This window comes from Mesocricetus auratus, unplaced genomic scaffold (genome assembly GCF_017639785.1).
Source record: "Mesocricetus auratus isolate SY011 unplaced genomic scaffold, BCM_Maur_2.0 Super-Scaffold_4256, whole genome shotgun sequence".
NCBI classification, from domain to species: Eukaryota; Metazoa; Chordata; class Mammalia; order Rodentia; family Cricetidae; genus Mesocricetus; species Mesocricetus auratus.
In genome coordinates, this window is record NW_024429182.1 from 27,929,607 (window position 1) to 27,955,190 (window position 25,584).

At 37.8% G+C, this 25,584-nt stretch overlaps 1 protein-coding gene across 4 annotated transcripts in view; it reads left to right on the plus strand.

The window, feature by feature from the left end:
• The window catches only part of Atad1 (ATPase family AAA domain containing 1), a 63,180-nt gene that overhangs the window by 29,800 nt on the left and 7,796 nt on the right, over positions 1 to 25,584 (plus strand). For all 4 annotated transcript variants that reach the window (XM_040745478.1, XM_005063689.4, XM_040745463.1 and 1 more), the window contains 6 exons: positions 1,487 to 1,585; positions 3,250 to 3,370; positions 7,775 to 7,975; positions 13,493 to 13,599; positions 19,617 to 19,706; positions 22,571 to 22,621. In XM_040745478.1, coding sequence (XP_040601412.1) covers positions 1,487 to 1,585; positions 3,250 to 3,370; positions 7,775 to 7,975; positions 13,493 to 13,599; positions 19,617 to 19,706; positions 22,571 to 22,621 — 669 coding nt within the window. The remainder of the gene's footprint in view (positions 1 to 1,486; positions 1,586 to 3,249; positions 3,371 to 7,774; positions 7,976 to 13,492; positions 13,600 to 19,616; positions 19,707 to 22,570; positions 22,622 to 25,584) is intronic.

Genomic DNA, 25,584 nt, shown 5'->3' on the forward strand with positions numbered 1-25,584 from the left:
AGTTTGAAATTGGGCATGGTGATACCTCCAGCAGTTTCTAGCTATTCTGGGTTTTTGTGTTTTCATATGGAACTGAAAATTGTTCTTTTAATATCTGTGGAGAATTGTATTGGAACTTTGATGGGGAGTGCATTGACTCTGCAGATTGCCTTTGGTAGGATGGACTTTTTTTTATTACATTAAACCTACTGGCCCATGAGCATGGGAGATCTTACTGTTTTCTTCAGTGTCTTAAAGTTTTTAATTATAAGTCTTTCACTTGCCTGGTTAGAGCTACCCTAAAATGAAAATACAATTGTTCTTAAAAAATATATATCCTTATTAAAACATTTTTATCACGAACATGATAGAAATAATCTAGATGAGAATCTTTTACAGAGCAAACACAAATAATTATTTTTGGTAACGATATACATTTAGTTTTGTATGGCTAAATGTAAACACAAGCTTTCAGTCTTAGACTTGGTACACCACCCAAAATTCTTAGGAATTAGCTTAAAAATGTTACTGGTACTAAGTTGATTTGACTGTTTGCAGCTACTGTCTCTTATGACCATTTCTTTTCTTTTTTTCCTTTTTTGATTTTTGAGACAGGGTTTCTCTGTAGCTTTGGAACCTATCCTGGAACTCTCTCTGGAGACCAGGCTGGCCTGGAAGTCACAGAAATCTTCCTGCCTCTGCATCCCAAGTGCTGGGATTAAAGGTGTGCACTACCACTGTCCAGCCACCATTTTTTTACTGGGTTGATACCTACTTCTTTACTAGGTTGATTTCTGTTTATCTGTAAAATCTAAATGTCTTAAGTCTTTCAACTTTTTCTTGCTATTGAGCATAAGATATTTATACTCATGGCAAAAATATCACTATTTCAAGCTCTACTTCTTTTAAAATAGTAGTATTTTACATAAAAGGAAAGAAGGAAACCATGAAAAGGCAATGAAATGGTATAAAGGATAAAAAATAGTATGGAACAGTTAAAGATATGTACAGGTCACTTTCCCTTTCCCATTTTACTTGTCTTACCTTGTATTCCCCATCATTAGTTCCTTTCCAGTGAAAACTGCTGCCTGACGAGGCCTGCTTTACAAAGCAGATAAGCACTTATGATGAAGATATGTGATTGCCATTGAGGCATAAAAGATAAGACAGTATATAAACTTTTTTTGTCCAGGCATTTTTGTTTTTCTTTTAAAGCATTGTAGAATTCGATACATTATTGTCTTAGCCAGTGATAAACTAGATACCTTTAATAGCTGACACAAAGCTTTATAATATTTATAGATAGTGAAGAGAAAGTAAGCGTGTTCAAGAGCTACAGGAGGCCTGGAGAGATGGCTCAATGGTTAAGAGAAGTGGTTGCTTTTCCAGAGGACCTGGATTCAAGTATTATGTCTTCTGTTCATTGCTATTCAGAATTCTTCATCTGTTTTGAAGTGTCAGTGTCTAAATATCATATCAAAGGTGGTTTGTTTTTTTTTCTTTCTAGGCAGAAAAACTGATGAAGCAAATTGGTGTGAAGAATGTGAAACTTTCAGAATATGAAATGAGTATTGCTGCTCATCTAGTAGACCCTCTGAATATGCATGTATGTATCTTTAGTCTTACTTGACTTTGACTTTGGCTTTTTGGTCTGGCAGTCTATCAAAGATCTGGAAGACCATGACTAATTTCAATGGGTCTCTAAGAGATGTCAAGAGTGACTTAGCATGTTGCATGCACACATGTGACTCATTGAACGAATTAGACACAAGACAGGACAGCAATAGAGAAAAGGAATAGAACAGAGCCTGGAGAAAGCCAGGCTCACTTTTCTAAGAGGGCTTTCCATTATTGTAGCAGGCTGTGACTACATGTGCCATGTCACTACCAGAAAAGTTACTGGAGACATAATTCAGTGTTTTCACTAGGGCCTGTTCATATAGACTCCTTTTTCATATGTATATCAAAATTCTGTGCTCCTACAAGGAAAAGAAGTATTCTCCATAAACCCTATTGTATGCAGTTTGGGAACAGTGAGCTGTTTTTATCAAGGAATAATAGGAAAATTTCCCAAATCTAAGTTTCAAGATAGTAGGCAAGGATCAGCCTGTTAAAGATATTGCCAAGCCTGCTGTGTTACCTCTGCACACAAAGGCTTAGTGAAATGTGTGTAGTATATGAAACTTCTTTATTCATATGGTCTTTGCTCTTGCTAGATCCAAAGCATATGGATCTGGCTGAGTCTAGCTAGCCAGTTTTTCCCCAGAAGCCTCTGCATCCTACCTGCTAGGATTACAGGTGGCTGCTATGCTACCTGCCTTTATGCATATATGGCAAGTATTTTTTCCTGTCATCTTCCCCAGCTCAACAGTTGTACTTTTCATGAGTAAAACTTGCAAGTTCAATTTGGTGGGTATGCATCTTATTTCTATAATGAATTCCTGTTGTGTTTTACAATGAAAAGAATTATATTCATAGTGAATTCTTCCTTGGTAGCCAGTGATAAATTATTTGTGTAAGTTTGTTCTTCAGTCTTTTTGTTTGTTTGTTTTGGTTTTGTTTTTTCAAGACTGTGTAACAGTCCTGGCTATCCTGGACTTTTGTAGACCAGGCTGGCCTTGAACTCACAGATGTGCCTGCCTCTGCCTCCCAAGAGGCCAGCATCACCATCACCTGGCTGTTTTTAGTATTTTTTGTTGTTGTTTATATCGTAGTGTTTCTTTTTCATGAGTGGAAAGAATTTACCTTATTCAATCCCTAAAGGCTTTGTATGTGTGTGGTTTTTGTTTTCTTATTGCTGGAATTGAATCCTGCAACAGGGCATTGTATACTAGGCAAGGTCTCTTACTCCTGAGCAATGCTCCCGGCTTTGGGTGTTTTTTTTTAATTCAGTAATAAGAAATTGTTAAATTCTTTTTCTTTTTCCAGTGTCATAGTTTATTATTATTATTATTATTATTATTACTTTTTTTTTTGAGGCTGTCCTGGAACTCACTCTGTAGACCAGGCTGGCCTCGAACTCACAGAGATCTGCCTGCCTCTTTCTCCCGAGTGCTGGGATTAAAGGTGTGTGCCACCAATGCCCGGCCATAGTTTATTAATTTAGTTACTCCCATGAATAAGTGAAAAGTTTTTATTCATTTTTATCTACAGCTTTAATCTCTTATTTACATGTAATTATCAAATTATAAAATAGTTTGCCATTGGGAGGGTGTGTGCATTCCCACATATACAAGTTGTGAAATTCATGTTGACTTTAACTTTTGCCAGGTTACTTGGAGTGATATAGCAGGTTTAGATGATGTCATTACAGATCTGAAAGACACAGTCATCCTACCTATCAAAAAGAAGCACTTGTTTGAGAATTCCAGGCTTCTGCAGCCTCCTAAAGGTATGGTTAGTATATGTATTTGCCTAAGCATTAAGAGGCTAGAAAACAAATTTTTGATTTTAGGGACTGTTTTCCCTGAAGTAAGATTCTTAGTAGAATGCTGAGATGTAGTGAATTGTTTTATAAAGAATTTTAAAATATTCACTCTTCTACTTCTAAAATTTTGGTGAGTTCTACTTCTTATAATACAATTGTATAATAATCCCTTTATTTGAAATGCTTGTCTACTACATGTAAATAAATTGAAATTTGGGAAATTATGTCTAAAATATTTCAAAAAATCACAATTTTTTTTGGTTTGTTTTCAAGCAAAGCCAGTGTTTTGTGGTTTCACAATTCTAGTGGTTTTATTTTTTCCTTTTAGTGATCTGTTTTTAGATGATAGTGCTTCTTACAGCGTTTGCAAGAATGAGCTGGAAATATCTGACTTTATATTCACATTAAGTATGACTCTGAAACAGCTTCTTCATTGTAGTTTCATTTTAGGAACTGCATCTCTCATGGAGTTGAAAATGCTTCTGACTGCATCTTCAAATCCTTCTATTTTTATTCTTGCAAACCTTAGTTATGCTTAAGCCTTGTTAAAGGTAATTTAGATAATGTGATAAGATAGTTTTCAGAAAGGAAAGTTGAGTTGGGCATGGTGACTCATGCTTGTTGTCACAGCACTTGGGGGTGAGGCAGGAGGGTTTTGAAGTCAGGGCTAGACTGGGCCACAGAGCTAGACAGGATCACAAAAAAGTAAAGCAGAAATTTAAGTTAGCCACTAATTGGGTAGTATGTTTGTTGCTACTGAAAATTATCTCAAATTTGAATTTACTTATTTAAACATGTGTTATTTCTTAATCTAAATCTTTTAGTTACTTAGAACGCTTAACCATGCAAAGCCTTTATAAAAAAAAAATGCCCATTTTAGTTGATCCTATGTAAGTGTAACTAGATGCCACCATGTTGCATATAGTCCCAGCATCAGAGAAGGAGACTGTTAGGGAAAAGGCACGAAGATTAATCTTTAAAGGGGTGTATGAATTTTTTAAAAAGATTTATTTATTTATTACATATACAATGTTCTGCCTACATGACAGAAGAGGACACCAGATTGAATTGTAGATGGTTGTGAGCCACCATGTGGTTGCTGGGAATTGAACCCAGGACCTCTGGAAGAGCAGGCGGTGCTCTTAACCTCTGAGCCATCTCTCCAGCCCCAGTGTATGAATTTTTAAACTTTTTTTGGTTTTTGTTTTTCGAGACAGGGTTTTACTGTAGCTTTGGAACCTGTCCTGGCACTTGCTCTGCAGAGCAGGCTGGCCTCGAGTTCACAGAGATCCACCTACGACTGCCTCCCAAGTGCTGGAATTAAAGGCATGCACCACCGCGAAATTTTAAGCTTTTACAAAACAACATTTTTTGATTTGTTGCATCTGTTAATGGAAGTATCAGATTAGTTCAGAAAATCTGAAAAGTTTGCACAGTTTCTCATATGAGCTTGCAAAACTGTTTATTACTAAATCATACATAGTAACGCCATGGAGACCACTTGACCAAAAAGAGAAGAAATGCTACTTTGAATAGCCTTGTGAGAGTGATTGCTAATGTAGTAGATCATTTTAGTGTTGGTGAAGCAGCATCCACACAGGAATAGAGAGTAAGACATATAGATAATTCCAGTGATAGCACTCAAAAGCTACTGTAAGACTTAGGACCCTGGTCATGAAACAAGACATTAACATCTCCTCACATGCACTTTGTCATAGTTGTCTACCAATGGGTTATGTCACATTTAATTCTTAGACATTAATAACTGAATAGTTAAGAATACTAATTGGGGTCTGGAGAGATGGCTCAGAGATTAAGAGCACTAACTGTTCTTCCAGAGGTCCTGAGTTCAATTCCTAGCAACCACGTGGTGGCTCACAACCACCTGTAATGAAATCTGGTGCCATCTTCTGGCCTGCAGGCAGAACACTGTATCCATAATAAATAAAAACATAAAAAAAATACTTTAAGTATTTTGGGGAACTAGAGAGATGGCTCAGAGGTTGAGTTACTGACTGCTCTTCCAGAGGTCCTGAGTTCAATTCCCAAGCAACCACATGGTGGCTCACATCTGACATGCAGGCAGAACACTGCATACACGATAGATAGATAGATAGATAGACAGACAGACAGACAGACAGACAGATAATGATTTAAAAAATACTTCAAGTTTTTAAATGTAAATGTTGGTTGGCTGGGCAGTAGTTGTGTACACCATTTTGTCAGCACTCAGAAGGTAGAGGCAGGAGGATCTCTGAGCTGGAGGTCACCCTAGTCTACTGAGTAAGTTCCAGGGCAGCCAGGGCTACACAAAAGAGTTTTTTGTGTCTCAAACACACACACACACACACACACACACACACACACACACACACTCTCTCTCTCTCTCTCTCTCTCTCTCTCTCTCTCTCTCTCTCTCTCTCTCTCTCTCTCTCTCTCTCTCGCTCAAACAAAAAGGAAAACCTGACCTTGTTTCCACAAACTTTTTAAAAAAGATTTATTTATTATGAGTACAACATCCTGCCTCCATGTTGATACAAACAAAAGCCCCCTTATTTTATACACTTTCAGCTACACCATCACTTCACAATATACACAGTACTTTACGAATTTGACTTGTTTCAAAGCATTCATTTGTCACTGAGTAGTTTACCCCTGTGGTGTAGCTGTATTAATTCTTAGCAGATGAAAGTTTTCCAATTATTTCTCATTATAGACTACAATTAATATTCTTATTTATTTAGTTATTATGTATAGAGTTCTCTGTCTGCATGCATGTCTACACACCAGCCCCTAAAGTATTTTTTGAAGGGAAAATGTACCACGTTTTTCTGTTTTTCTCTTGCTTTGAACTGCGCCCACCCCCCAACCCCCAACCCCCATCCCCTTCGCTGTCCTGGCCCTGGTTCTTACTCTGTAGACTGGGTTGGCCTTAAACTCAGAGATTCTCCTGCCTCTGCCTCTCAAGTGCTGGGATAAAAGGCATGTACCATCACAACCCTGCTTGCTTTGAATTTTACTTTTGTTGAGTTTTGAGACAATAAACTTTTGTCTCAGTTTTGAGACAATAAACTTTCAGTTTATTTTGTTACATATCATCTAAAGACATTGTCATTTCTAAAATATTATTGTCTGAGAAAAATTGATCATTAAATATTTAAGATTGGATTATAATTCTAAGTCTGCAAATAATTTATAGCTAGGACCATAATTTTAGTGATGATTTAGAAAAATGCTACTTCATTTTAACTGAGAAACAATAATGATTGCCAAAATGACTAGTCTTAAACCACCTTATTTTCTATTTAGGGGCATGCCTTTAACCCCAGCACTTAGGGAGGTAGAGACATGTGCATCTCTGTGAGTTCAAGGCCAGCCTTGTCTATAAAGTGAATTCCAGGACAGCCAGGGCAGTTTCATAGAGAAACCTGTCTTGAAATAATTTTTTTTGTTTTTTTCAAGAGATTATAGGGAAAAATTGAAATGGTGCTAAGTGATAATTACTTTTTAGACTAGATGATTATCTGGGAAAAGACATGCCTTACGTCTGTGATCAGTGGCAGAAATTGTTTGCTGCAGTCTGTTGGAGATTGCTGTTACCTGGAGGTTATTGTCAGGATGCTGTGTGCTGTCTTAGCTTATAAAGGTGGAAGGCATTGAATGGTTTTATTGGTCAGCCATTAAAACTTATTGGTTATGAGTTTGTACTGCAAGATAATAGTTTTTAGGATCTTGACCTGGACCTTTACATGAGAGAAAGAGTACTATGATGCTGTAATCTCCAAATCACCCATCCTTGGTGACACTGAGCCTAAACACAATCCATTCTTTTTTTTTAATTGATTCATTTTTATTTTATTTGCATTGGTGTATTGCCTGCATGTATGTCTTTGTGAAGCTGTCAGATCCCCTGGAACTGGAGTTAGACAATTGTGAGCTGCCATATGGGTGCTGGGAATTGAATCTGGATCTTCTAGAAGAGCAATCAGTGCTCTTAAAACTGAACCATCTCTCCAGCCCCACAATCCTTTGTTTTAAATTACCTTTTCTACTATTAAGAGAATAGAGGAACTGATTGAGTTTTTTTGTTTTTTTGTTTTTCCACAACAGGGTTTCTCTGTGGAGTATGGAGGCTGTTCTGGAACTAGCTCTTGTAGACCAGGCTGGTCTTGAACTCACAGAGATCCTCTTGCCTCTGCCTCCCAAGTGCTGGGATTAAAGGTGTGTGCCACCACCGCCCATCTGATTGAGAAAATTTTATTGTATGTGAAATTAGTGCTATGTTTATTACCATGTATACTAAAGAAAAATCTCTTATTATTGATGATATTGATGATATTGATATAATGAAATAATGTTGTTTTCTAGGTGTTCTTCTGTATGGACCTCCAGGCTGTGGGAAAACGTTAATTGCCAAAGCTACAGCCAAAGAAGCAGGCTGTCGATTCATTAACCTTCAGCCTTCGACACTGACTGATAAGTGGTATGGAGAATCTCAGAAACTCGCTGCTGCTGTTTTCTCCCTTGCTATAAAGCTGCAGCCTTCCATCATATTTATAGATGAAATAGGTATGCTATTTTCTATGTGAGCATCCTAAGTCACTTTAAAGGTGCTATGTAGAGAGCCAAATTTAATTTTAGTATTATTTTTGTCTGTGGTAAACCAGAAGACTTGTTTTTTTTTTTTAAGATTTATTTATTCATGTATTTTATGTATATGTGTGCTTTGTCTTTATATACACCAAAAGAGGGAATCAGATCCCATTGCAGATGATTGTAAGCCATTATGTGGTTGCTGGGAATTGAACTCAGGACCTCCGGAAGAGTAGTCTAGGGCTCTTAACTGCTGAGCCATTTTCTAGCCCCAAGATTTGCTCCTTTTAAAGAATTTATTATAGGTGAGTGTGTTATTACACACATATAGAAGTCAGAAGGCAGCTTGGTAGAATTAGTTCTTCCACTTTTAACCGGACTGGAAGATCAAACTCAGGCCACAAGGCTTATGCAGTCATAGCCTTTACCTCTGAGCTATCTTGCTAGCCTCAAAATATATATTCTAATATGCCATGTATAATTTCCATGAGTTTGTTTACTCCCTTATTTGATTGCTAGATATCTTTTCTCAATTTCAAATAGTGCTTATGTTGTAGACATACCCATGTATGCATGATTATCTATGGTAAATACCTAGAAGCTTGGGATTACCTGTTCTTGAAAATGTTGCTTGGGGTATATGCCATATGCCTGCCATCGCAGCATTGAAGAAGCCAATAGAAGGTTCAAGAGTTCCAGACCAGCGTTTGAGAATGAAGTTCATTTGATAGAATGCTTGCCTAACTTGTTCAAACGCTTGGGGTTCAGTTCCAACATCATAAACATAAACTGGGCCTGATAGCACACACCTGTAATTCTAGCATTTTGGAGATGAGTCAAAGGATTAAAAGTTTAAGGTCATTTGTAGCTATTACATAGTGAGTTCAAGGCCTACTTGGTCTACATGAGACTGTCATAAAATAGAAAAGAAATTGTCTTTTTTTTCTTTGTTTTTTTTACAAATATTGTGAGGTAGGAATTTAATGTCATCTTTCTCATTTGGATAGACAACTTAGAAAAAAAATATTTTGCCTTTTATTTCCTGAATTTTAGCAGACTCTAAATTTTGTGGCTCATCAGTATTTCTGTTCTTGGTAAGATATAATATTATGAGGGCTGTAGAGATGGCCTACTGTTTAAGAGCACTTGCTACTCCTTCAGAGGACCTGAGTTTGGTTTCCAGCACCCTTGTTAGGTGGCTCACAACTGTCTAATGTCCAGATACAAGAATCCAGCACCCTCTTTTGGCCTTCATAGGTACCTACAATGTGGTGTATACACATACAGATATTCATAAATTAAAAAAAATACATGTAAATATTAAACTTTTTTTTACATTAAAGTATGTCTCCCTCCTCCCTTCTCACAGGGTTTCTCTGTATAATTGTCCTTGATGCCCTGGAACTAATTTTGTAGACCAGGCTGGCCTCAAACTCACAGTGATCCACCTGCCTCTGCCTTCCAAGTGCTGGGATTAAAGGCTTTTGCTACCACCCCTAAAATTATTCTTATATTGTTTAATTATTAGGGTTTTTTGGGGGGGAGGGCTGAGGCAGGGTTTCTTTGTGACTTTGGAGGCTGTCCTGGAACTAGCTCTTATAGACCAGGCTGGTCTTGAACTCACAGAGATCCTCCTGCCTCTGCATCCCAAGTGCTGGTATTAAAGACGTGCGCCACCACCATCTGTCAGTTTTTAGGCTTTTTACATGTAATTTATTATTGCTAAATTATACACTTTTCTGTAGTATGATAGGCTAAATAGAGGCATAGAGGTTCAGGATTTAGTTTAGAGATAAGAGTACTTACCTAGCATACACAAAGTATTCAGTTTCCAGTACTGAAAAACAAAACAAAGTTAAAACTGGTTAAAAAAAAGCTGGAGAGTTGTCTTAGGTGTTAAGAGTTGTTGAAGGCCAGATGTAGTGGCACACAGTACCCAGGAGGCAGAGGCAGTTGGATCTCTATTAAGTTCGAGGCCAGCTGGTCTACAAAACAAGGACAGCCAGGACTATTAACAGAGAAACCTAACCTAAGGAAAAGAAGAGTGATGGCTGCTCTTCCAAAGGACCCAGGTTTGGTTTCCAGCAGGCCCCTTGGGTGTAATTTTAGTTCTTGGGGATGGGATGAACTCTGCTGACATCTGCAGGCACCCATAGTCTCTCTCATTTACACACTCTCAAGAATAAATCTTTTCAAATAAAAAAATGCATGTATAAAGAGAGAAGTTACCTAATATGTTTTTGATTACTTACTTGCTTTGTGTATTTGTTCTTATCAATTTACTCTTTCAACTCATTTTGAGGTTTTGTGTGTATCTTAATTGAAGAATAAAGCTTATAGCTGGATTTTTTTTTAAACTTTAAAACACAACTTTCCATTAACTGGAAAGTATCTAATTTACACTAATTATGAAAACTAATATAGTCACATTCATTTCCAATTTGCATTCATTATGAAAGCCGATGTAGTCAACATTCATTTCTGTTACATGATTTTGTCCTTTTTGTTTACTATTATGATAGATAACCTCCTGCCCCTTAGAATTTTCCTTTACCTTCTACACATTTGAAGTTATCCTTTTTCTTCTATTGAAACAATTTATAAACTTGCTTATCTTATAAAAGGCATAGTGGCTGATACCAGAAAATCCAGCACTTAAACCAAGACTTGATTTCTGTGAGTTCAAGGCCATCTTGGACTACAGAATGAGACTCTGCCTTAAAAAAAATACCCAAAATCTTATTTATGTACACACACACACACACACACACACACACACACACACACACACACACACACACACACTTCTTAGGCCAAGTGTTGGGATCTTGCCCCCTTTTAAATTGAGTTGTTAGCTTATTTTTGGATTTTAAGTGCTTGTTTTGTGTTTTGAATAGAGGCTTGTCAGGTACATGTTTTGCAGATACTTTTCCCAGTCTATAGTTTTTTTTCCAGTCTCTTAATAGTATGCTTTTGTAGAGCAAGCTTTCTAATATCAATCAATTTTTTTTAGGAGATGATGCTTTTGGATGTTGTATGTAAATTAATGTCACCAAAATTAATAAAATTAATGTCAGATGTTGGTGTTTACTACATTCCTAGTTTTGGGCCTAAGACTCAGACATCAGTTCTTGAGTATGCTGGGAAAATGCTCTTTTTCTAGATTATAGCCTAGCCTTTGTGTATTTGACATATGGTTGTCCTGTTGTTGAAGCAAGATTTGTCAGATGCACATTAGCTTCCTTAAATATACTTTATCTAACTTGATCGTGGTGGTACATGCCTGTGATTCTGGCATTAGAGAGGTAGAGGTAGGGGGATCAGGTTCAAGGTCATCTTCAGGTACATAGCAAGTTCCAGGCCAACCTGGGCTTCTCTAAGAGTGTGTTTTAAAAACATATATGTCTTATCTTTTGTTCTCTTTTCATGTTCTCCCTTCTTCCTTGCTCTTCTGTGATGGGGTCTCTGAAATTCAGTCAAGTGATCCTCCAGCCTTAGCTTAGTAAATGCTAGGATTACAGGTGTGAGCCACTATACCCTGATTATCTAATGCCGTGTTAGTATTTGCATTCTTTTACTGTCTTGTTACTATTCCAAATCATAGCTATTTAAATTTTTCTTTAGTAAGTAACATATAGTTTGTAGTCTATTTACATTGAATGCTAATTATTGGTATAGCTCTGTTTGTGGAGCATTGTGTGGTTTTTATAGTATTTTAAACAGTTACTTTGTAAACAGTGCTTCTTGTTAGTGAAGATAATTTAAAAAGGTTAAATTAGCTGAATTTATAATGTTTATTTTCAAAAAGTGACTGACGATACTTTAGTATAGACATTAGTCTGATTCATAGTCCTATAGAACTGTTTAAAAACATCCAGAATATATGTATGCAGGACTATTATGTCATAGTGATATGTAGTTTTTGGAATTACTTTCGTTGTTTTGGTTTTGAAATAGGCTCAAAGATTTGGGAACTCTATATCTTAGGCTGTCCTGGAACTCACTGTAGAGATCCCAGGCTGACCTTGAAAGTTACCATTCTATTGCCTTAGCCTCTTATGTTCTGGACTGAAAGGTGTACACTACCATGCCTTGCTTTCTTGGAACTTTTTTCTTTTTCTGTAATATATTGGACCTAATATATTGTAATACTTTTTATGCCATTTTCATATGCAGTTGGTAGACACTGAACTGTTGGTTCAAGGCAAAGATCTGATAGTTATATGAGTGATTTATTATATGGCTAAACAAAGCATTTGAAATGGAGATTTTTTTCCCCTTCTTAGTGTTCAGAAAGAAACTTTACATTTTTTTCTTTTCTTTTTTTTAAATTTTCATTTATTTTTTTTCTTTCTAGCTTTTGGAGGTTTTTTTTAAATGTATTTATTTATTATATAGTGCTCTGCCTGCATGTGTGCCTGCACTGCATGCCAGAAGAGGGCACTGGAACACCTTATAGATGGTTGAGAGCCACCATGTGGTTGCTGGGCATTGAACTCAGGACGTTTGGAAGTGGAGCAAGTGCTCTTAACCTCTGAACCATCTCTCCAGCTCCTTTGGAGGTGATTTTATTCTGTATCCCTTACTGACCTAGAACTCACAGTGCAGCATAGACTGGCCTCCAACTGTCAGCTATCTTGTCTTGGCCTCTGGAGTGCTAGGATTACATGTGTGAACCACCTTGTCCAATTTTTTTCCTCCTTGTAAGAGTGAATTGTATCTGATCGTGGTGGTGCATGCCTTTAATACCAGCAGTCAGAAGGTAGAGGCAGACAGATAGATCTCTATAAGTTTGAGGCCAGCCTGGTCTGTAGAAAGAGTTCCAGGACAGCCAGGCCACACAGAGAAACCCTGTCTCTAAAAAAAGCAAGAAAAGAAAGCATTTTATGAAATGAGTATTTGAAAGTAGATCATAATTTAAAAGGGAATATTAAATTGTTTTCAAAGGCAAGCATCCCTGAGAAGCAAAAGTTATACATTTTGTTTACTTAAGGCTTTTTGTCATGTATACATATATATACATGATGTTAACACATTTGTTTAAAACATCTTGTTTTACATTTTCTCCCTTACTAGTATTTTAGGCATTTCTTCTTTTGTTTATTACTGAGAGAGTATGGGGAGGGGGAGTGTATGGTAGCGTAACTAAGAACATAGAGGGTTCTGGTAACTGGAAAGGTTGGCCACCCACTTGAGCTCTCTCCCAAGGCCCTCTCTGGCCCCCTGTCAACCCTCTCATATTAGAACCCTTTAAAAAAAATCTCTTCTGTATTTTGACATGAATTAACTTTGGGATAGAAAGATTATGAACTGATTGTGTTCTAATTTATTCAATAACCTACCAGGATTGTTTTTAATTAGGATAATACCAGAAACACCATAAATAATCCCCAGCCCTCTCTCTTGTTTTATGAAGTTGACAGCTTTTTAAATTATACAATGGATAAAAAACTCCATCATTAGTTACTGAGATTAAGGACCTTTTTCTTTTAGACTCCTTTCTACGAAACCGTTCAAGTTCTGACCATGAAGCTACAGCAATGATGAAAGCTCAATTTATGAGCCTCTGGGATGGACTGGATACTGATCACAGCTGCCAGGTATTTGAACGCAGTCTTCCCTGAAAGTATGGCTTTGTTCTCAATATTATTGGGCTGTGTATTGAACTTTTATATAAAAATCTTTTTCATTATTTTTACATTTAGTGTTAAGTAATGAGGATCCAAAAGAACACGATTTTTATAAACTTTGCCTGTCTTAATGATTACCATCAGGTTTATATAACTAGAGGAGTATTGGAAAAGATTACCATACATGGGATAGGGATGTCGTAGGTTATTTTTATTAGGGAGAAATCACTTACATGAGAAACCTATAACCCAGGTTCAGTGCTCCCAGCATCCAGTCTCAGCTGCTCTCTAAGACCCAACCAGAACTTGGAGAGACTGCGCCTGCCTCTCCTCAGGCCTATATCTCACACACCCCCTGTATGCACCTGTGGCCGTGCCCAGATGGGCGTGATCAGCGCCACAGGTGCCTAGTAGGATCTCTCCCTACAGAGGAGCCCACACACTCTGGGTAGTACAGTTGACTATAGTACATATAGTCAACAATGATATGTATTTGCCTCTGTCACTGCTCCATCAATGGTCATAACCAAAAAATAATGCTCTGTGTGTGGAGTAGGTTCCTGAAGAGGAAGGAGAATACAAGATTAAAATGGAGAGAAATGATACTTCATGAATAGTCTTAACCCTGTATAGATTGCATAAGCCAAGCTTAATTTGGGTCATTTCTGGTAAAGATATATGTGAAACAAAATACTGTAATCTGATCACCTGTGTTCAGTCCCAAATGTAGCTATAGGACTAGGAACTCCTCGTCACTAAACAAGACAGAATCAAGCAGCCCACGGTGGCCCTCACCTGTAGTCCTAGCTAAGCCAAGAGGGAAAGTTTATGGCCAACTGGAGCAACATGGTGAGATCCCATTTCACACAAACCTGAAAATTTTGTAACTGTAGCCAATCTAATTTGTTTTGCTTCCACATTTCCCCCATATATTCTGACTTCTGACATAATCACTGCCATAATACTGAATATATATATATATACACACATATATATATACATACATACATAAATACATACATACATACGTGTATATACATAAATACTGAATATTTTTAACTTGGTGTTCCTGGTTAATCTTTTTCTTTTTCCTCAAATAGCCTTATTTTTTGTTTTGTAAATGATTTATTTTTTCTGCATTGGTGTTTTGCTTGCATGTGTGCCTGTGTAAGGGTGTCAGAGCCCCTGGGACTGGAGTTATCTACCATTGTGAACTGCCATGTGAGTGCTGGGAATCGAACCTTTGTCCTCTGAAAGAGCAGCCAATGCTCTTAACTGCTGAGCTGTCTTAGCCTGGTGGTGGTGGCGGCACACACTTTTAGTACCAGCACTCAGAAGGCAGAGACAGGCAGATCTCTATTTGAGGTCAGCCTGGTCTACAAAGCTACACAGAGAAACCCTGTCTCAAAAACAAAACAAAAAAACTCAAAACCAACTTACAACATTGAGGGAGGAGAGATGGTTTAGCATGTACTGGCTGTTCTTGCAGAGGACCCAGGCATAGTTCCCAGCACCTATGTTGTTGCTCACAACCACATTTAACTCCAGTTCCAGGGGATTCAGTAGGCATGCAAAGCAGTGCACATAAATGCATTCAGGCAAAACATTCATACATATAAAGTAAGTCTAAAATATGTATGTTTTGTTAAATAACAGAAACTGAGTCATTGTTGTTCACTTTCACTAGAGATGGGCTGGGTATGGGGTGTCTACCTATATTCCACAATTGGGAAGGTAGGAACAAGATTTCAAAAGTTACGGCTAGCATGAGTTACATGGTAAGATACTACCTCCAAAAAAAAAAATTTGCTGGCATAGTACCACAAGCTTACAATTCCAGTGTCTGCGGCACCAAGGAGGGAGAACCTCAGTCGTAGACAGTGAGGCCTATGTGGAGAATCAAGGACTAAGGATGTATTTAGTGTTTTCCTGCCATGCCCTCAGTTCAGTCCCCAGCATTGCAGCACAAAAATAAAAAGAACAAGTAAAACTTTACTTACTTTGAGGGCTTTGTATTTAATAAAATACTAATAAATCGCCTAAGTGCTAGATGCAAATGCAGTGAAAGGGAGAAAACTACTGTAAAGATGACAGACTCTTTGTCATCGAGGCTGGCTTCGCACTTTAAATCTTTCTGCCTTTGTCTCCCGAGGGCAGGAATTACAGATGCATGCCACCACAATTTTTTCTTTCAATATAAACATGTTCAAGATTTAGCCGTGTTACTTGCCTGGAAGTTATGAAGTCTCAGGAGTTATGTGTACCTATGTCTTTGTTTTAATTTAAAAAATATTTAGTGTGAGACAGGATATGCATAATGCAGCCTGCATATAGAGGTCAGAGAACAACTTGTAGGAGTTGGTTCTCTCTGTCCTGTGTAGGTGTCAGGATTCTAACTCATATCACTAGGTTTGGTGAGAAGTGCCCTTACTCCTGTGTTTGCTACCCAAGAGTTGAGACCTGTTTCTACTAAATGGGTTTCAAACACTTAAGCATTTTTCTCATGAGCCCAGGCCTTATATATCCATTTCTCATATGTTTCCCTGACCTGTAAAGTGATGTACACTTCAAATATGTGTGTGTGTGTGTGTGTGTGTGAGAGAGAGTGTATGTGTGTATGTGTATGTATTTCACCGTATTACCTACCAGAAGTCAGAACTATATTGTTCTCTAGAAAATGAAATCACATTTCCTTCTTTTTCATCACCTCTTTGAAATACAGTTTTAAGATGAGGGGAGCAGCCTTTAGTATAATGGTTAGAGAAGAAACAACACCATAAATGTGGGTAACATTTATGGAAACATTTTCTATTAATAATTGGCTTTAATGAATGTATAAGATTGGACTAGGCCAGTGGTATGTGTGTGTAATCTCAGCACTTAGAGGGTGAAGTGAGAATCACTACAGTTTGATACCTGCCTGACTTACTTAGTGAGTTAAGGTTAGTCATATCTTCATAGGAAGACTGTCTTAAAAATAAGCTGGGCCTGGTAGCTAGCACACACCTTTCACCCCAGTCCTGGGGGGCTGAGGCAGGTGGAGCCAAGCCTGCCCACATAGTGAGCTCCAGGTCAGCAAAGGCCACAGAGACCCCATCCCAAAAATTAAAGTGTGAGACTTATTAATGGAAATACCTTACAGGCTGCCCAAACTTAGTTTTCCCAAATAGTGATGTTTAGTATGTTTGAATGTGGGATGGTTAGGTCATATAAGAGAAGATATGCTATGATGATACCTTTTCAGAGTTGAGGGTTCGGTTCTTTATAGCAGATGCCAGAGGCAGGTGAGGAGTCAGTCTCCAGGGCTATGTCATGCCGAGCTCCTCAGCTCTGGGTGCTTGTGGTGTGGCATTACAGTTTGCAGAAAACCACAATCCTGTTTTTTATAAGTGGCAGTTGCTGTTTTCATTAAGATGTGTTTGGTTTGAGGAGGAAAATGTAGATGTTGCCCTTTTCTTTTTTTTATCATCTATAGAAAGGGTTAAAATTTATATTTATAATTTTGAATCAGAGGCTTAGATCTATTCTACTTTTTCATGAACCAGTTAGCTTTTCTTTCAGATTACCTTTCAATGACTGTTAATAGTGCTCAGACCTTAGGTAGCTTTCTTACAAACATATGGTTGCAAAAGAAGCAAAAATAGTAAATAATTGATGAAGCCTGTCATGACAACTGGGCACCTTAGCAACTAATGATACATTCTTCCTCTTGGGAGAAGCGAGACATAAAGAATAATGGTGTTTTTAATATCCCTACCAATAAAGATTTGAAGCATAAATCTAGATCTTATCTTAAATGTGAAATAAAATTATTTCCATACTTTGAGTTTTTTAAATTTAACAATCATCTAGATTTTCTTCTTTAAATACTAAAGATATTAATGTTTCTGAAATGAGTTTTAACTCATAATTTAATACATGTATAAGTGCTCTTAACAAGCACTCTTTAATATTTTAAAGAAACTACAAATAGTTTCAGTTTTTAGCATGAATACCTTACTATACACATTTATTAGGTTATTTTAGCTAGATTAATTTCAATTCATTGATTTTTGTTTATAGTACTTCACCTTCCATATTTTGATCTTTACTTTGCTTCAGGCTTTTTTATTTACCTGGAATTTACCTTAAAATACAGCTAATTTAGCTCACTTTTCAATATTTTGTTATTGTTTTTTTGTATTTAGAGCATTGCCTTAGAGATACATGTGCCTTTTGTGTTTTTTGCAGTTTTTAAAAACCTTTGTTCAATATTAGTTCACATTTCTCCTAACAGTATATCAAAACATCCTTACATATTTTTTGTGTTTGTTTTATTTTGAATGAGGCAGGGTCTCACTGTATTGCCCTGGTTGGTCTGAAACTCACTATGTAGACTATGTTGGTCTTGAATTTGGAGATCTGTTTGCCTTTGTCTGGGATCAAAGCACTTAGGAGACCATGACCAGCTCTTTATATTTTCTTATTCTATTATTAACTCATTAAGTCACTTTTAAGCCTTCTTTTACATTTGGTAAACATTTAAAATTTTATCACTTTAATCAAATAAATTGTAGGAAATCAAAGAAAAATGAATATGGAGATTCAGATTTTGTTTAGGAACACAGAATTGCATAATGTATGAACTTAAATATATTTGTACTTACATTTTCCTCCCTCTAGGTGGCAGACTTGGTTAATTAGCAATAATTTTGCTCTGTGATTTTTGAATATCATTAAATGTAAGGAGATAAATAGGTTAAATTGGATATTTTAACTTGCTCTTGAGTTGGGAAATCTAAAACTGTCAGGCAGAAGTAAAATGTTGCTAGGTAAATATATTCCTATATAATAATAACAAGTTAATTTTGTGTAGCAGGAGTATGCTGTCATTTGGTTATTGATAATGTTAAGAAATTTTCATCAGATTTGTGGTATTACCAGATGTGGTGGTGCCTTTTATCCAAGCCCTGGGGATCAACGGCAGGCAGGTTTCTGTGGGTGTGAAGCCAGCCTGCACAGTGAGTTCCAGGAGAGCCAGAACGATATAATGATACCCTGTTTCAAAAAATCGAAAGAAAGAAAGACTGGGGGGAGGCGGGGGGGACGACAACGGACGGACAAATTTTCTTGATTTGAGTATCTTTGTCTTTATTTCTGTTGGTTTTTAAAACTGTTTTTTCATTTCCACATCCTTATAAGTAAGTATCCTCAGAAGTTAGTAGGGCTAGCAGTGTATGTTTCCTATAGTTTTAAATTCAGTCTCTCTCCTTTTCCTCCCTTGTCTCTCTCAGGGTCTGGGGATTGGTCACAGAGCCTCACATATGCTAGCCAGGTACTCTACTACTGAGTTGTCTCCGGAGCCCCTGTCTAGCAGTTTGAGGTTTGCTTTTGCACTCAGCTCTTGTTTGAAGTTACATTCTACAACACTTTTAAATTTACTTTACCATCCACTGGTAGTACAGTGAGGCAGTGTGAAGCCCAGAAGAAAAGCCATGGATGGATATTAACTGCCATCAGAGTCCTCATACTTAGGGGAAATAGTTTTCATAACATTATGGAAGAGCTTAAAGGGTCCCTTCCACTCACACTCCCAAGATGTATTCAGTTAATAGCCAACCATATTTTGTAAAATATAAATAATTTTAGCAGTTTTATAATTCTTTGGTGTAGGTACCCATTGATCATATTTTATGAAATACAAATGTTTTTTAAAAACTACATTTCTTCACTAATGGTTTTCTAACTAAAGAGTAGATGTTTTAGTTGCTAGAAATTCACTAGTCTTTCCAGACATGCAGTTGCTTTTGTTTTTTGTTTTTTTAATTTTGTGATTAACTTCAGTTTTATCTGTAAAAATTTGAGTAATGCTGGGTTATATATAGTGAGGTTTCTCTTTAAAAGATTAGCTTAAAAGCCATTGTCAAGTCTTAACGATAAGGACCTCAAACAGATAATATTTATTGTTGGTAGAATTTAATGCCTTGTTTTTGTCTTTGTCTGTTTAGGTCATAGTGATGGGAGCTACCAATCGCCCTCAAGACCTTGACTCAGCTATAATGAGAAGAATGCCTACAAGGTTTCATATCAACCAGCCTGTAAGTGGTCTCAATTATCTTGTGTAAAGGAAAACAGTTGCCTTTTAAGCAGGATTTTATCTGTGATTTTTAAGGATTGTTTTGTTTCTTTGGATTATTTATGAAAAAGAGATATAAGAAACTGTACTAGGCTGTGCCCTTTCTGTTCCATTTAAGTAAGATCAGTACTTTTACTCTTTACCCAAGAATATACTTAACTCAAAATTACTGGCATGCTTTAGCAGTTTACCTTAGGAAAATACAGAAGAAACTCTAAGGTTTTGGATAAACACAGTTGAATTTGTTAACTAGAGGTTAAAGGACCATTGTTTTCTGAATAGCTAGCCTACAGAAGAACAAGTGAGACTTATTATTAACAATTACTTGGAGCTTCTCTCTGATGGATAATGATTCCAGAACCACTGTGCTGTGCTGTAGCTGATTAAGGTAAAGTGTGGGTGGCATTCAAGCTTCACTACTTTTGTTTGGTTTTTGAGTCTAGAGTCTCACTCTGTGACTTGAAACCCATTACATGGCCCACAGTGACCTCAAACTCATGGCAGTTCTCTTGCCTCACTTTCCAGAATTCTGGTTTACAGGAGTGAACTACTACACATTTCTTCATTACTACTTTTTTCTAGCATTCTTTTTTTGTTAAGAAGTACTCTTGAGGGGGCTGGAGAGATGGCTCAGCGGTTAAGAGCACTGACTGTTCTTCCAGAGGTCCTGAGTTCAATTCCCAGCAACCACATGGTGGCTCACAACCACCTTGAATGAGATCTGGTGCCCTCTACTGGCATGCTGAAGATTGTATACATAAAAAAAAAGTGGCTTATTAACAGAAAAAAAAAAAAAAAAAGAAGTACTCTTGAGTAGGTTGTTATAACTTCTTTTTATTTTTCAAGGCAGGGTTTCTCTGTGGCTTTGGAGGTTGTCCTGGAACTCACTCTGTAGACCAGGCTGGCCTCAAACTCACAGAGATCCGCCTGCCTCTGCCTCCCGAGCGCTGGGACTAAAGGTGTGAGCCACCAACGGCTGACTGTTAATAACTTCTTAACACCCTGTAGTTTCTATGGAAAATCATGTAATTGTGAATTTAGTCAACTTTAATATTAAATGCTAGGTTCTCATGGTAGCAGATGTGTTCCATATGAGCAAATATTATATTTGTAGACACTTATGGGAATTTAGGTAGTTACTCCTTTCAGATTTGGTAATGAGAATATTCTAACTCCATTCATAATCTTAGAATTTTTCATCAAACTCCATTAAAACCTTTGGCTAGATCATCTGTCCCACTTATATTCTGTAAATCACCAGATTCCATTGATGCAGTGAAAATGGGTTCCTGAAGGTTGAAGGTGGTGGGCTCTGTAAGTCGTGTGTCCTCAGAGAACTCTTGTGTTGCAGGGGAAGCAGACATTCATAAGTAAATAGTGTAAGATGTTCTTTAAAGGTATGTATACAGAGCTGTGAAAGTCTGAAGTGGTAACAACAGCTAACTATTCTGTGAATTCGTGGGATTTACACAGATCTGTTGGGCCTTAAGGATGTAGGAAGCTTATAGATGAATGAGACAAGCAAAGCCTTCCTGTCAGTGAGCAAAGGTAAATTGTGGAAGCAGGCTAGTGGGTGGGCTTACACTTAAGCACAGAAAAAAACGGATGTATATGAGTTGGGAAAGGGAGACTGTGACTGTTTAAGCGGACTTTGTGTGCTTTACATATCAATTATATAGTTTCAAGTATATTAGACTAATTTAACGAACATTTGTTTATATGAGTCTGAATGCCAAGGTTAGTGATCTGTATCAGAAATTCAGTTGTAGGACTGGCAGGATGGCTCATGGGTAAAGACACTTGCAACCAAACCTGAAGATCCAGTTTTGGGAAACCACGTGGAAGAAGGACAAAACATTATAGAAGGTTGTCATCTGTCCTCCCAAAATGAATGTAAAAAATTAAAAATTGATAATAATTCTAAAGAGAGCCAAGGGGTTTTTATTCATTCATTCACGTACTCACGTATTTATTTATTTATTTATTTATTTGTTTATTTATTTATTGTGTATACAGTCTTCTGCCTGCATGCCAGCAGAGGGCACCAGATCTCATTCAAGGTGGTTGTGAACTCAGGACCTCTGGAAGAAGAGTCAGTGCTCTTAGCCACTGAGCCCTCTTTCCAGCCATGAGAGCTAAGGGTTTTGATGTGTCTGTTGTATAAAAATAGGATACAATACGGAAAGTAACAATTATTAAAACTGTCAATGTAACACAGTGTGCATTATCAAAATGAAGTATTGCGAGTTTCATGAAATTTGTTAGAGATTTCTATACTGTTAACATACAAACTGGAATTTTGTCATTGTTCCTTTTCGGCTAGTACACCTAAGATGGTAATTCTTTCTTGCTTAATTAAAAATTGACTAAAAGGTGTTATATGTTCGTGAGCCTTCATAAATTTAATAAAGAAAGGAAAAAATGAAGAATATAGGACTGTATAGGAAAAGCTGGCATAGATTACATGACTATAATGTTAGCACTTGTGGTATCCAGGCAGAAAAATTGCCTCAAGCTTGAGTCCAGCCTGGTTTACATAGTAAGTTCAGGGCAGGCATGCCCTGTGTAAGAAAAATGGGAAAGACATTCTTGCTTTCATATATTCCTTTTTTTTACTTAATAAATACTAAAGGTGTATTCTTTTCCTGACATGAATAAGAAACAGAATGCATTGGACTAACTACAGATAGCTACTGTATAATACCTTGCTTTAACCTCTTATCAGCATATCCTGTCAGTTGCTATCCAATAATTTCCAAAGGGAAAACAAAAATTAGTTGACTGGTAGTTTTTTAAAATGCTAATTGGAAAATTTTCTGATTTTAGGCTCTAAAACAAAGAGAAGCAATCTTGAAACTTATACTGAAAAATGAAAATGTAAGTAGAGAATTATGATTTATTTTCATCCTAAAATATACTTCTGCTTATAAATTCTGTGCTGTTAATGTAACTTGATAAATACATTATATTTGAAGTAGTTTTTAAAGAGCAGTGTTCACAGATTAAAATACTGTGATATTTATGCCTGTGCTAGAATGTGCGTTAAAGAGATTTTTCTATTTTTTTTTTATTTTTACTTTTTTGTTTTGTTTTGTTTTGTTTTCCCGAGACAGGGTTTCTCTGTATTGTTTTGGAGGCTGTCCTAGAACTAGCTCTGTAGACCAGGCTGGCCTCGAACTCACAGAGATCCGCCTGCCTCTTATTTTTACTTTATTCTTGTATTTTTATTTCTGTTTCTCTTCTTTTGTTGAGACAGTTTCTTTGTAACATCCCTAGTTGTCCTGGAACTGCTTTGTAGACCAGGCTGGCCTGGATGTCACTGAGATCTGCCAACTTCTGCCTCCCAAGTCGTGGGGTTCACTGACTGGCTTATTGCTGTATTTTTAGACTGAAGTTAGATTTGAAAAGAAATAACACTAGGTATGGTATGTACACTTACAGTGTTAGTATTCAGGAGGCGAAGCAGAAGGACTGTATATTCAAGATTAGCCAGGGTTGCACACAGTAACATATAAATAAAGTGTACTGCTGTATATTCTCTCTCTGTCTCTCTCTGTCTCTCTCTCTGTCTGTCTCTCTCTGTCTGTCTCTCTGTCTCTGTCTCTTTCTCTCTCTCTCTCCCTCTCCCTCTCTCCCTCATTCCCTGTCTCCTTCTCTCTTTGTGGTTTTTTTAAGTCAGGGTTTCTCTGTGGATTTGGAGGCTGTCCTGGAGCTCGCTCTGTAGACCAGGCTGGCCTCTAACTCACAGAGATCCACCTGCCTCTGCCTCCCGAGTGCTGGGATTAAAGGCGTGTGCCACCACCGCCCGGCTTCTCTTTTTTTTTTTTTTTTAATTTAAATTAAAAACAGGCTTGCTTCACATGTCAGTCTCAGCTCCCTCTCCCTCCCCTCCTCCCCTGTACCCCCAATCCCCCCAGGCCCCACTCCACTCTCCAGGGAGGATGAGGCCTTCATAGGGGATCTCCAAAGTCTATCATATCATCCGGGGCAAGGTCAAGGCTCTCCCCATGTGTCCAGGCTAAGAGAGCATCCCTCCATGTGGAATGGGCTCCCAAAGTCCATTCGGATGCCAAGGGTAAATACTGATCTAGTACCTGAGGCCCCAAAGTTGCTGAGGCCTCCTCACTGACACCCACATTCAGGGGGTCTGGATCAGTCCCATGCTGGCCTCTCAGCCATCAGTCTAGGGTCCAAGATCTTCCCCCTTGTTCAGCTCAGCTGTTTCTCTGGTTTCACCAGCCCAGTCATGACCCCTTTGCTCATCACTCTTCCTCTCTGCAACTGATTTCCAGGAGTTCAGTTCAGTGTTTAGCTGTGGGTGTCTGCCTCTGCTTTCATCAGCCACTGGATGAAGGCTCTAGGATGGCATACTAGGAAGTTGTCAATCTCATTATTGAGGAAGGGCATTTAAGGTAGCCTCTCCACTATTGCTTAGATTGCCAATTGGTGTCATCCTTGTAGATCTCTGGATATTTCACTAGTGCCAGATCTCTTCTCAAACCTATAATGACTCCCTCTATTATGGTATCTCTCATCCTGCTCTCTTCTATTCTTCCCCCGACTCAACCTTCCTGCTCCCCCATGTCCTCCTCTCCCCCTTCCCTTCTCCCCATTACTTTACCCCAGCTCCTTCTCCCCTCCCCCCATGCTCCCAGTCCACTCAGGAGATCCTGTCCCATTCCCCTTCTCTGGGGTACCATGCATATCTCTCTCTTAGGATCTTCCCTGTTTCCCTGACTCTCTGGCGGTGGGATTGTAGTCTGGCACTCTCTTGCTTCATGTCTAAAATTCATGTACGAGTGAGTACATACTATGTTTCTCTTTTTGTGACTGGGTTACCTCACTCAGGATGGTTTCTTCTAGTGCCATCCATTTGCCTGCAAATTTCAAGATTCCATTTTTTTTTTCACTGAGTATTACTTCATTGTGTAAATGTACCACATTTTCTCTATCCACTCTTCAGTTGAGGGGCATCTAGGTTGCTTCCAGGTTCTGGCTATTGCAAATAATGGTGCTATGAACATAGTAGAACAGACATCCTTGTTGTATGAATGTGCATCTTGTGGGTATATGCCTAAGACTGATTTCCATTTTCCTGAGGAATCTTCATACTGATTTTCAAAGTGGCTGTATGAGTAAACACTCCCACCAGCAGTGGAGGAGTGTTCCCCTTTCTCCACATCCTCTCCAGCATAATCTGTTGTTGGTGTTTTTGATTTTAGCCATTCTGACAGGAGTGAGATGGTATCTCAGAGTTGTTTTGATTTGCATTTCCCTAATGGCTAAGGATGTTGAGCATTTTCTTAAGTGTCTCTCAGCCATTTTAGACTCCTACTGAGAATTCTCTATGTAGTTCTGTACCCCACTTTTTAACTGGGTCCTTTGATGTTTTGAAGACTTGCTTCTTGAGTTCTTTGTAAATTTTGGAGATCAGCCCTCTGTCAAATGTGGGGTTAGTGAATATCTTTTCCCATTCTGTGGGCTGCCTTTTTGTCTTGTTGACTGTGTCCTTTGCCTTACAGAAGCTTCTCAGTTTCAGGAGGTACCATTTGTTAAGTGTCCATCTCGGTCTCTGTGCTACTGGTGTTATGTTCAGGAAGGGATCTCCTCCTGTACCAATTCGTTCAAGGGTACCTTCCACTTTCTCTTCTAAGAGGTTCAGTGTGGCTGGATTTATGTTGAGGTCTTTGATCCATTTGGACGTAAGTTTTGTGCATGGCAATAGACATGTATCTATCTGCAGTCTTCTACATGCCAGCATCCAGTATGCCAGCACCATTTGTTGAAGATGCTTTCTTTTTTCCATTGTATAATTTTAGCTTTGTTGTCCAAAATCAGGT